The sequence below is a fragment of the Miniopterus schreibersii genome (assembly GCF_964146895.1).
Source record: "Miniopterus schreibersii genome assembly, chromosome: 18".
Taxonomy (NCBI): Eukaryota; Metazoa; Chordata; class Mammalia; order Chiroptera; family Miniopteridae; genus Miniopterus; species Miniopterus schreibersii.
Window position 1 is genome coordinate 1853301 of NC_138121.1, and position 12221 is coordinate 1865521.

Below are 12221 nucleotides of genomic sequence, written 5' to 3' on the forward strand. Positions count from 1 at the left end.
AGCAGGAGGAACAAAGCACACGCTCGCTCTCTCTCTTTAATTTTGGTTTCTCAAGCTTCCAAACGTGCTCAGTGATCCAAAGAAAGAATGAAGGAAAGAAAGGGGAGGGGAGAGGAAGGGGAGGGGAGGCAGAGAAGGAATATCTGGAAAAAAAGCAGCCTGACAGTCCAGCTGTTTGCAAACTCATTGCACAACCTCCAGTTACATGGCAGAAGAGGGAGGGAGGGCGAAAAGAAAAGGGGAGGAAGAAGGAAAAATAACTTAAATAAACACACAAAAAGAAACGAGAAGGAAACATGACGTGAGCTGGTGATCCATGAAGGCGGGGAGGGGGAACCGTTTACCTGTGCTGAACCAAGGGAGGAGCAGGAGGGGGAAGAGGGAGGGAGGGGAAAAAAAACTAGAAGAAACACTGGGGTGGAGGGAGGAGGGGACACGAGACAACTTAGTACAACTGCAGACGAGGCGGCCCGGCCGGTGAGGTCCCGCGATGCCTCCGGAGTCCTCAGTATGGGTGGCGATGTGGATCTGCTGGTGGCCTGGTGTGGTGGTGGCATTTCTGGGGCAGGAGCCGAGGGCAGGGCACAGTCTCTACGGCTCCTCGCGCCCCGAGCACTGAGGCCCCGGAGGGCTGGGCAACAAGAGTCTGTGGTGAGGTAGGCAGATGGGCGACGGGTGATGAGCGGCGGGCAGCGTGCTGGTGCCCCCGCCGCAGCGGGCACGGGCGGAGCAGCCTGTCTTCTTCCGCTGGCCCCCCGGCATGGGATGGGCCAGGGTGCCGGGTTGGTACCGGAGTACAAGCTCGAGAGAGAGAGAGAGAAAACACTGAGACAGCATTAGTAGAGGTGCAGGGTGGACAGACCAAGCCCCCAACCCACCGCTGCCCCACCCCTCCTCCCCATCCCATCCCTCTGAGGCAAAAAATAAAAACGTAGAAAAAAATCTCTGTACAGATTCCCCGGTAGGAAAACGGGGGACAGGGATGGTGGCTCTTCCTGGAGCCCACTCCCCACATTAATATACAACCCAAGTCCATGGCTCAAAAACAAAATCTGCAGAGGCAGCAGTAGGGGCCACAGCCCTGCCCCCCACCCCCTCGCGTGGTGCTCAGAAGGCGGACAGCTGCGCCAGGCTGAGGCGGCAGTCGATGCTGGCGTTGTCCGGGCCCGTGTAGGCCAGGCCCAGGGGCTCTAGGAAGGCCCGGCAGGCGGCCTCGCCCTCGAAGGCCAGCTCGGCCTGCAGGTAGGAGACAGGCAGCGCAGGGCGGAAGCTACGGAGACAAGAGGAGAATGTGATGAGGCAGGCCGCGGGCAGGGGCCCCACGGACAGGGCGTGGGTGCCCCCCTTTCAGACACCCAAAGGGTTTCCTCAGCACATTACCTGCTGACCTCTGGTCCCCACCCCATACCCCCACCTCCCCACCTCTGGGGCTTGGGGGGCTCTGGGATGAGGCTGGTGGCCCCAACCCCAGTTGTGCCCCCTTTACCCTTACTTACCTGTGCGGGGGCTGGGAAGGAGGGGGGAGGGAAGGGCCCAGCCGACTTTCCCACTGCTCCAGGAGCTAAGCAGTCCCCCAGAAGAGGGCCACTGTGGCTGAGGGGCAGGGGCCAGGCAGAGAGTAGCCCATGGACAGCAGGATGACTACTACTTTGGGGGCCCAGCCCTCACAGGATCCCAAACCTGCGTCCAAGTGCCTCAGGGACACCCAAGGCACAAGTGCCAGCCAGAGCTCACTATACATCTCACACAGGAAATGTGGTTGTCAACAAGAGACACTCCTAATTGCACACTGGGCCTGGGCCTGGAGACAGCTGTCCCCAGCGCTGTCACACTGACTGACTGAATTCTGCCAGAAGCTCTCATCCCACCCTCACAACACAGGAACCTGCAGGTCTCGGCACAGCCACCTATCTAGTGTCACCTAGGAAGCAAGTAGCAGAAAGTACTTAAGCCGGTCCTGCCTCAGGCCCATGTGTGGCTCCAGCCCTGGCTGTCCATGGGTACAGGACAGCCTGCTGCCCCCACCTGAGCTGGCCTAAGCACCCTGCAGGGACCTGGTTTGGGAATGGCAGGACATGTCTGCCCAGAAAAGGCAACGTTAACTTCAGAAGTGGGAAGGTGTGAGCAGGCGGCCAAGAATAGGCCAGGCCCCTCCCATAGGCACTAGGCCATCTACCCCTGCCCAAGGCTGAGTACATAAACTAACAAGGGAACAGTTACTGGACCAGCTATGCACCGCAAGCACGGGGCAGCTCGGGAGCTACCCTGCAGGGGCCGTCCAGCCGTAGAGGGTGGACTCAGAGGGGCATACTGACCCCTCCTCCCTGCTGGTCAGTAAGCAGGCCTGTGCATCCCCACCCTACGTGTTTCCTCCCCATGACCTCTTCTCTAATGCTGTGGCCCTAGAGTGTATCCCTAACTTTCACATTGACCGTCCCTTCCCAGCTCCAAACCATCCCGTGGCTCTCAAGCTGACAGATGTAGCATTCAAGGCCCCTTGTAAGCACCAACCCCTGACCAACCCCCTGGGACAGACTGGCAGGGAGCCCGATTATGTACTGCGGGGCGCCGTGCACACTGCGGGCTGGTCAGCAGCATCCACATCTCTACCCACCACAGGCCAGTAGCCCCCCAGTTTTGACAACAAAAGATACCTCCTAACACTGCCTATGTTCCCTGGGGGACTCACTGCCCTGAGACCCACGAGTTCCCCACACTCGCAAGCACACGGAGGGCATGCCCTTTTGAGGACCACCCAGGCCCAGCCTGCCTGGCGTCTCGCCCGTTTCTCACAGTTTTGCCCCTCGAAGGACTGAAGCAGGAACGGGGCCCAGTGATACCACACCAGAAGCTGCCAAGAGCAGGGCCCTATTTTCTAGTCTGTCTCTAGACAGGAGTTATGAGAGGAGAGTCATGAAAAGGCAGAGAGGTCTCACAGGCAGACAGCCTGGAGCAGACCAGCCAGGGTCCCAGGTGATGTGAGTGGGATGAGCATCAGGGGGTGAAGGAACCCCGGAGCTGAGAGAGACAGGGGGCGGGGGGGGGGGCAGAGAGAGACAAAGACAGAGAGAGGGACAGAGAGAGGAAAGAGAGAGAGAATATAATGGAAGAAGAGACCACAGGAGGGCCAGAACAGAGGGGTGGCTGAGCACAGGGGAGCAGAAAGGACAGGAGGGGAGGAGAAGGGAAGAGGGGAACGGGACAGGCCAGGATGGGAGCTAGAGGCCTGTTCACCAGGAATGTGTGAGGGGAAAAGAGGAGTGGCAGGGGAAGCCCAGCTGCACATACGTTTTGATCATAGCCTTGAGGGCAGCCTTGCGCTCCCGGTCCACGAACTTGTCTATGAGGTAGCCAGACATACAGGGCGCATGGCCGTAGAGCCGGAAGAAGCGGTGGTAGTTGCCCAGAGCCCAGGCTGCCCTCAGTGCCAAGGCGTGGGCCACACAGGGGTCTGTCTTCAGCTCCCGAGTCAGGTAGGCCAGCTCTGTGGTGATGTCTCCCGAGTTGTTGGTGAAGATGTAGTAGAGGATGCGGTAGGCGGTGAACTCGCCCACATTGCCAGGCAGGCTCTCTGCATACAGTGACTTAAGCTGCGTCTGACACTGGTTGAACTCCTCGTGGTCACCCTGGCAGGTGGGGGGCAGGGCGTGGAGGGAGAAGAGGAGCAGAGTGAGACTGGGAAAAAGCCCAGAAGGAGCCCAGGAGAAGCCCATCAGCCCACTCACCTTCTCCAAGGCTATGCGGGCGTGCGTCTCATACACCTCCACTGTGAACTCAGTGCGCACCCCTTGTACCTGCGGCAGCAGGGAGAGGAGTCAGGCCAGAGCAGGGCAAGATGTGCCCCACCACAGGGTCCCCCAGCCCTCAACCCCCTCACCGTCAGGTCCTGCCGGATGGACTTCATCTGCTCGCAGGCAAAGGCGTAGTCCTGCTTCTCTTTCCACTGGGACTTGACCATGCACAGTGACTTCTTCAATACCTGAAAAGCAGTCACTCTGGAGGCTCAGTAACCAGCAGGCAGAGCAGGAACACACCAAATCCTGTTAAGTCCCGCTAACTTGGTGTTTGAAATGAGGGCTACAACACCAAACCCGCTTAGTGACCCACCCGTGAGAAAGAACCCAGAAGGTGGTGAGAGGAAATGCTCCTGAGCCCAGTCCTGGCATCAGCACCTGGCCGGCATGGGCCTGGGACGAATGTTCATAGCCTTGTCCCTGGCCTCAGTGAGGACTCTAGAGTCCTCTCCATCTCAAGTAGGACCCAGAGGCTGGGCAGGTCTCCAGAACTCTCAGGGCTCGGAGGCACAAGCTGTCCTCAGTTCACCTTCATAGTGCCCACCCGGCCAGCCAAGCCCTTGCCCTTCCCAGCACTTACAGTCACAGGGCGTACAGTAGACGGGTCAGGGGCACAGGTGAGACGCAGGTAGTGCTTGGTGATGTCGGGGCAGGTGCCCACAATCTGCAGCTCCTGCCAGTCGGGGTCACCCCCACTGCTCTCCAGGCCGCCCACCTGTAGCACCAGGGGCTCAAGGCGCAGACGGCGGGAATGTCCGTGCTGGAAGCGAGCTGCCCGCTTCTGCTTCTTCAGCTCGCGCTCGGGGTCCTCACATTCTAGCGCCGCCATCCTCTTGCGGTTGCGCTTGGTGGGGGCCAGATCATGCCTGGGAGGTAGGGGAGAGTGCTGGTGAAGGAGACAGGCATTGCGCATCCCAGGCCTTTGCAATGCTGCTCAAGGGCACAGCACCCCCTCCATGGTCACCCATACAAAGGCTCACCTCTTCCCTCGCTGGGCCCTGCCTCGGCCCCGATCCATGTGGGCCCCCCGACCTCCCCGGCCCTTGGGGGGCGGGTTCCTGCGACCCACAGGTTGACATTCATTCCCTGAGTAGGAACTGTCCGAGTCCGAGTGGGAGTCACTGTGGGGAAGCAACAGAAGGTGAGGCTGAGCTTGCTCCCCGAGGGTCCCCCCACTTGAGCCTGTACATACCTGCGACGGAAGTGCCGGGTCGGGGACCGGGAGGAGGAGCGGGAGCGGGACTCCGTGCTGGAGGAGCTGCTGCGGTCCTTCATGAAGACGTTGCGGTTCCCAAACTTGGCAAAGCTGCCGCCCCGTGCTCGGCCAGCACCCCCAGCCCCTGGGGTCCCTCGCTGTGACTGGGCTCCCCCGCCCCTGGTCCCGGTGCCTGCCCCCCTGGGAGGGTGCAGGCTGCTGGGGGCCTCCCACCGCTTCTTCTTAGGGCTCTCCGCCACAGGGTCCCGTGTCAGCCTGAGGACAGAGTAGGATGTCACCAACCCAGGCCCCCACCCACCCAATCCACCACCTGCTCCAGGGACACACCACCTTGGGCAGGAAAGGCACAATCACCCAGGCACTCACCAGCCAGCCTCAGGGGCCTTGGCTCCACCCTCCTGGCCCTACCTTGCACCCAGGCAGCCCTGGCCTGTCTCCAGGCCAGACTCACCCTGGCAGCGGCTCCCGGCTCCAGTCGATGGTGTAGGCAGAGCCATCCTGGAGCCGGGCCTGAAGCACCTCCTTGAGCAGCTTCTCCGTACGGTCCTTGTCTTCCTCCGACTCACAGGCCGTGAAGCAGCGCTCCACGTACTCTTTCATGTCCTGCGGCCAGTCGTCCGGCTTCCCAGACAGGCTCCCCCTGAGGGCAAATGTGGGGACTCAGCTGGGGAGCGCCTACACCAGCAAAGCATGGCACCGCCACTACTCCATGAGCTGATGCCCATGCAGACTCAACCCCAGCATTTCTCTTTCCCTCCCAGTTAATGCTCACAGCAACCCAGAGGGAGCGACCCCTGCCCTCTGGAGGAGAACCTGCACAGGGATGCTGACGACAGGGGCAAGGCACCATCACCTGTGGCTCTGAGCCTTCTCGGGGTTGGGCTGGGGGCCAAAGCCGCTGTGTTGGCCCTCTGAGGTGGAGCTGAAGTTCTGGCCGGTGAGAGCGAACGGCCGTTTCTGAATGTTGAACTTGAGACCACCAGTCCCGGGGGCCGCTGGAGGTGGGTGAGGGAGGGGCATCAAAAGCTGGGGTTAGGCGTACCCCAGCCCCCTGCGAATGGCAGGCCCAGCTCCAGAAGGCCACCCCGAGGCCTTAGGACGATCCCAGTACCCTATGCCTCCTGCCCAGGCACTGTGCTGTCTAGCCCCTCACCCTGGCTTCTCTGCGCTGCCCACTTACGCTTCATACGGTTCCACAGCTGCTGACCCTTCTTGGGCTTGGCGGGCTCGGTATAGGTGTGTGGCCCATAGGCCTGGCCGGAGGTGGGACCAGCCTGGCTGTGCTGTGTGGCTGGGGTTGTCCCAGGCTGGGGGCCACTGTTCAGGGCATGAGCCCCATGCGAGGGGTTGGAGGGCTGAGGGGGCTGGGCTGCTGGCAGCTGCTGGGGAGGGGCCTGGTAGGACATGCCGTCATCCATGCCGGGGACAGGGGGCTGTCGGAGGAGGTGGCGCTGAGGGCGGAAGCAGAGTCTCCAGGCTGCTCTCACACTCTGGTCTCAACTCTGCTGTGACCCTCACTCTTACTAACCACCCTTCCACAGCTGGGAAGGTGAGGGCTCAGACATGGAGCTCCTTTCCCATGTTCCCTGCTGTTAAGTGGCAGCAGCCACCCCCCCCCCACACACACAGCTATGGTCTGAGCACACGTCCCATGACAGTCAAGGTACATATGTGATTACACTCAGAGCAGCTCTATAACAACACAGCCACCATTCCCACAGAGCTGGATGAGCGGCAGGTCGCATGACCTGTATTCACACCAACAGAGGGGGGTGCTAGGATTCGAGCCCACATCCATTGCCTCCCTGCACTGGCCCCACCCCTCCGCCAAAGTGCACATTAAGTGCAAGGCCAGGCCACGTGTGTGACTGTGCAAGGATGTACACACAAGGGGGCGCACAGAAGACAGGCTGCCACATTGCAGGCTGCTCCCGCCATCACCCAGCAGCCCTGGCCCTGCTCAGCCCCAAACCCAAACCATCCTGGTTCCAAAACCTCTGCTCTGCCCTCTTCATTCTCAAAACAGGACTTGCTTTGGGAGACGGGGGGGGGGGGGGGAACAACACAGGCATCCCTGCTGCTGGCCCACTCAAAAACTACATCCCCAGTCGAACTGGGCTGGGGAGTTACCTGGTTCAGGGTGCCTTGGTGCTGGGGGGCCGATGGCTGCTGGGGCGTGGCTGAGCCGTAGGAGCCGGCCATCCCGTACTGGGAGGGGGAGCCGTAGCCTTGGTACATGCTCTGCACAGGCAGAGAGGAGGGTGAGTGGCAGGCTGGCTCCCTCCTTCTGCTGCTCAGCAGCCACGATGTCCTGACCCTCCCCCATCTCTCACCCCTCTGCTTTTCTCTCCACTGCATTAATTAATATACCCAGCTCTCTTATACTAAGAAGTTAAATAAGACAAAAACCTCTATCAATTCTATACCCCACTTCCCTTAGTTCTCAGAATTATTTCCCTATTCCACAAAAATTTGCTGGTGCCAGCTCTTTTAAGCACTACAACAGAACAGAAATAAAAGATAACCCATGCCTGAGTAAAGCTGGCACTCAAAATATGTGCAGCTGCAGACACGCATGTAGCACATCCAGCAGGAAGTGCTGTGAAAAAAAGACCCAAGGAAAGCAGCAGAGTGGGGGTGCAGGGTACTCTTTAAGCAAAGCACGGCAGAGAAAGGCGCCCTCTGGTAGGCAAGAGAGGACACAGTGAGGCTGGGCCCGTGGGAAGCACCGTGACCACAGATGTGGATGCGGTGCGGGCAGATTGAAGTCTCTGCACTGTGCACTGAGCACAGGGGGAGAGGGGGCCGAGACCTGGTGGGCCACAGGGGACGGGAAAGGGGACAGGGGATCAGGGACCGGGAAGGGGGGACTGGGGAGGGGTGTCGGGCGACAAGCGTCTGCACTCACCACAGGGTAGTAGTAGCTGTAGGGATAAGCGTAGCTGTATTGCTGGTACCACTGGTAGTACTGTTGCTGCTGCAGGGCAGAGGCTTCCGCCTGCGACACGTACTGTGGGGAGAAGCCCACATGCCATCAGCCTGGGCAGCGGGAGCCCAGGGGCCCACGGCCCCCAATGGGAAGGCCTGTTTCCTGGTTAACTGCCAAGGAACAGAACTGGGGACATCTCTCCACAGTGAGACACCACCTCTGCCATCAGACTCAGGCACCTCAGGAACAAGGACATGTGGTGCCCCAGACACTTAAAGGAAACAGTCCTTGCTTCCCTCATTCTAGGAGCACTCTAGCTTGGTGACACCAGAGGACACCAAGCATGTCCCTCCCCCAGCAACCCCCCACCAGGCGCCCAGGCCCCTGTGGCCTCCTCACCTGTGTGCTGGCCACAGGCCCGTTGCTGCTGGCCTTGGAGCTGCCTGCAGCACCCGCCTTGCTGATGCTGGCCAGGGCCTGGCGGGCCTTCTCCCACTCTGGGTTCTCGTGCATGGGTGTCTCCATGCCATTCTCCCTGCCTGCCCCGGCCACCATGCTGTACTGGGAGGACCTGTGGAGAGAACACACCGAGTTCGCTGCCCTCCCCACTGCATGGTGGGTGAGGTGGGAAAGGACACCACCCAGGTGGGATCACAAGTCCCCTCTCACTGTCTACTGCAGCCTAAATTTTCCAATCTATGACGTGCCGGCACCCAGTTTCTGTTGCAGTTTTCTGTGCAGAATCAGGACGTTACCTGCCTAAAGGACTTTTGCAGGTGCCTAGTGCACAAGCACTTGTTAAATATAAAGCAAACAAATTAACTACCAATATCTGCAAAACTTAACCTAGGACCTGGTGCTGAGAAGAGCTAAGTGTTCTATGAACCAATGAATTCTGACACCACCCCACTCCACAGGTTATAATCTGTTTTGGAATAAATAAGGAATTAGCGAAAAGATATATGGCTGAGTAGTAAGTGTTGGTGGCTGCCTCCCAATCACAGTTCACTGAATAAAGCACCACAATTTTGCAAAACAAGCACTGTACTGTGAAAAGGGGAAGCTCAGAAGCTTGACCGGCTCCACACTACAACCGATGCTCCCTGCAGTCTGCTGCGAGTGGGCCCTGGCCCCACCCCGACCCCCAGGGACTGCTGCATCACGTCCCCCACAATACGCGAGGTCCCACCCAGGGGGAGGCCGACGCTTCCTCTCGCCTCTGTCCCTCAAGCCCACTAACCAGTCTGTGCCTCGCTGATCTCCCACGTTGGCCGCCATCTGGACCTTGGGGTGTAAGGGGTGGACCTGGGGAGCCAGACTGCTTTTTCACTGTCTGTGAGAAAAAGAATGAGTTAGGGAGGCTCAGGCAAGCGGCAAAAAAAAAAAAAAAAAAAAAAAAAAAAGTCACAAAGCAGAGAAGAGAAGCAGAGGGACTCACGAGAGGTCAGGAAGAAAGGGGGGGTCTGAGGAGGAGGAGCCCCTGGGGTAGAGTCTGAAGAGAATTCTGGGTGTGGGATAAAAGGGCCACGGGGTGACGGGAAGGCCTGGCCTCCCGCCCTGTAGTGCTCTGGGTGAGAAACCACGGAACTGAGAAAGAGGGAGATCTGAAGGCGTTTCCCAGGGGAGCATGGAAGCAGGGCTGGAGGGAAACCCCGAGAGGCGGCCAAGCAGGGAGCGGGGACCTCGAGGGCGAGGAGCCTGTGAAATCCTCGAGTCCCGGGGCCCTCAGGGCTGGGAGAGCTCTGGAAAAAGGGGGGCTTAGACCAGCGAGGGCAATAAAGGGGGGCTTCTGGGAGTGACTCCTAGAAACCCGGAGAGGCTGAGGCGCCCAGGGAGGCAGTCAGCGGGAGGAAGGGCTTCTGAGAAGGCCTCGAGGGCAATTCCAGGAGGGTGCCCCATGGCGAAGGGGACCCCGCGTGGGAAGGTCTAGAGGGCGCGCGGGCTGGGGGTCAGGAGGCGACGCCCCCCGGGGACAGAGTCGGGGTCGGGGTCTGGAGGGGAAGCCCGGGAAGTTAGGGCGCGGCGGGGAGGGGTACGAGAAAGCGAGCGCGCATCCCGGGGGCAAGGGCTGGGGGCTTAAACGTGAAGGGACAGTGACAAGCACGGACGGGCTCGAGGGCGAGTCCCGCGGGAGAACCCGACGGTCGCGCACGAGGCGAGGGCACAGGAACAGGACGGGGGCTGGGAAAGGCCCCAGAAGCGGCCTTAAAGGGGAGAGAGAAGGGGGCAGGGGCAGCAGGGGTCCCGCGCAGGGGCTGGGGGGCTGGCGGCTCCGGAAGGGGGCCCCGAGGGGCACCTGGCCGCCCCGCAGGCCCGCGCCCGGCGGAGCCCGGAGCCGCGCACCTGGCCCCGCAGCCAGCGCCCCGGCGGCGCCGCGCGTGCGCACCACGCTCCCGGGCAGCAGGCGGCGCCAGGGCCACCGGTCGCCCGGGACAACCGCCCCGCCAATGGGAGATAAGGGAAGGGGCGCCGGGGGCCCCCAGAAATTCTAAGGGACCGGCGGGGAGTGGATGGCGACAGCGCGCGCCCCCGGGTGCGCGGCCGCGCGCCCCACCCCGCCTGCGCAGGCGCAGTGCCGCCCGGGCGCGCCACACCCTGCGGACGCTCGCGAGCCGCGACCGTTGAGGTGACAGCGGCCAAGGCCTCAGGGCCCGCGCGGCGTAAAGGCCGAAAGGAGACGCCGCGCCCGCCCGGCCGCCCGCCCGCCGCGCCTCACACTCACCTCGACCGTTCGCCCCCGGGACTCGGCAGCAGCGGGCCAAGGCGACGGCGACACGGCCGAGGGACGGCTCGCGAGCAGGATGACTCTCGTCTTCCTTGGGCTTCGACGTTCTGACCGCAGCGTCCTGACGTCAGGCGGAGGGCTCGCCCCGCCTCCACCCGGCCGGCACAGCCAATGGGCGCGGCGAGCTGGACTTGAGCCCGCCCTCCCGCCTACGCCAGGACCCAGTGGGCGAGCTACGGGAGCCGGAAGACGCGGCGGGGACGGTGTCCCGGAGGGGATACGCGCGGCCGTGTTTCGGCTGCGTTCGTGGGAGCCGTTTATCGTCACGATTGCTAGACGTACGCCAGTGCGAAGGGACTCGTAAGGTTGCCCGCCGTCCCGGGGTGGGGAGGCCGGGGGAAGGGCATGACGAGCTCAAAGAGAAGGGGTGAAAACAGGCCGCACCGGAAACGGGAGCCGCCTTAGCGCTTGAACCGGGAACGCGCGCCCGGCGCAGGGGTCGGAGGGTGCAAGCGCTTGGAGGCTGGAGGGCGCCCCGCTGGGGGGGTGCGGGGGGGGGCCTCGAGTGAAGAGGCAGGTCCCGCAAGGCCACGGGTGCAGGCTGAGGAGTTTATTCGGCAAACAGGCCTTTTTCTAAACTTCTCGCAGCGGAACCGCCGAGGCTGCGGCCTGCTCGCCTCCAGGCCGCGATGAAATTGCCGGGCGGGGGCGGGACGGGTCGGGGCAGCGACCGCAGGCGGCGGACGGGACTGAGGCGGCTGCCTCCGCGTTTTCCACTGTGACGGACTCTCCCGCCGACACCTGCGTGTCATGTTGTGCCTGCTCGCGGGCTTGGCCTTGCAGCTGCATCCTTTTTACTTGTTCAAGTTAGCCTTGGTGTTGTAGGGTAGCTTTAGACTTACAAGGAAGCCGCGGGGAGCATTCAGGGCCCCGCATACCCTCCGCCCAGCTCCCGCCGGGGCCGTCACCTCACCCTATTGTCATCCCTTTGTTGAGGCTAAGAAGCCAGCGTTGGTTCGTCACTGCTGACTGAAGGCAGGCTTTATAGGCATTTCACCGCCTTTCCTGCTAATATCTTCGAGTCCAATCAAGGGCACCCCAGTATTTAGTTTCCCTTTAGTCCCCCCCATCCCGTATTTAAGGCGGGTTCTTGTAAACAGCATCTAGCTGGATCTTTCTTTTTTTCCCAAGCGTGCAACCTCTGCCTTTTAAAAAAGCAGTGTGTGTGACTGTTCTTTGACATGGTTACATTTAAACCTATCGACTTGCTATTGAGTTCCCCTTTGTCCATGTTTCTTCATTTATTTTTTCTTTAGAGTTTAAAGTGAGAGTTTATTAGTGAAGCGCTGGCACGGAGAGGGAGCGACTCCACAGACAGAGCTGCTGTCCGTCTGTCTTTGCTCCCCTTTTCCTCCTCTTTTGCCGCCTTTTGGTTTGAGCATTTTTTTAAAAAGCAGACTGTTTTTTAGAGCAGTTTCCCCTGACGCCTTTGGGAGGCGCTGTGCCTCAGTTCCCCTCCCGTCCTGTGGTGGGAAACTAATGACCGGGCTCTGGCGA

The 12221-nt window shown here is 60.9% G+C and overlaps 1 protein-coding gene across 3 annotated transcripts; it reads right to left on the minus strand.

Annotated features, from left to right (window-relative positions):
- Positions 1-22: 22 nt before the first annotated feature.
- On the minus strand, positions 23-10751 carry LENG8 (leukocyte receptor cluster member 8). Of its 3 annotated transcripts, none has more exons than XM_081120165.1 (15): positions 10662-10751; positions 9180-9272; positions 8339-8510; positions 7919-8020; positions 7141-7251; positions 6191-6443; positions 5864-6005; positions 5462-5650; positions 4987-5265; positions 4775-4915; positions 4375-4660; positions 3878-3979; positions 3726-3794; positions 3289-3626; positions 23-1270 (listed from the first exon to the last, which is right to left on the minus strand). In XM_081120165.1, the coding sequence occupies exons 2-15, from the start codon at positions 9215-9217 to the stop codon at positions 1108-1110; spliced, it is 2385 nt and encodes a 794-aa protein (XP_080976291.1). In that variant the 5' UTR covers positions 9218-9272; positions 10662-10751; the 3' UTR covers positions 23-1107. The 3 variants fall into 3 exon arrangements, with proteins under 3 accessions (XP_080976291.1, XP_080976290.1, XP_080976292.1); XM_081120164.1 differs by having other exon boundaries at positions 6191-6461; XM_081120166.1 differs by lacking the exon at positions 23-1270 and having other exon boundaries at positions 3149-3626.
- Between the last annotated feature and the right edge of the window lie 1470 nt (positions 10752-12221).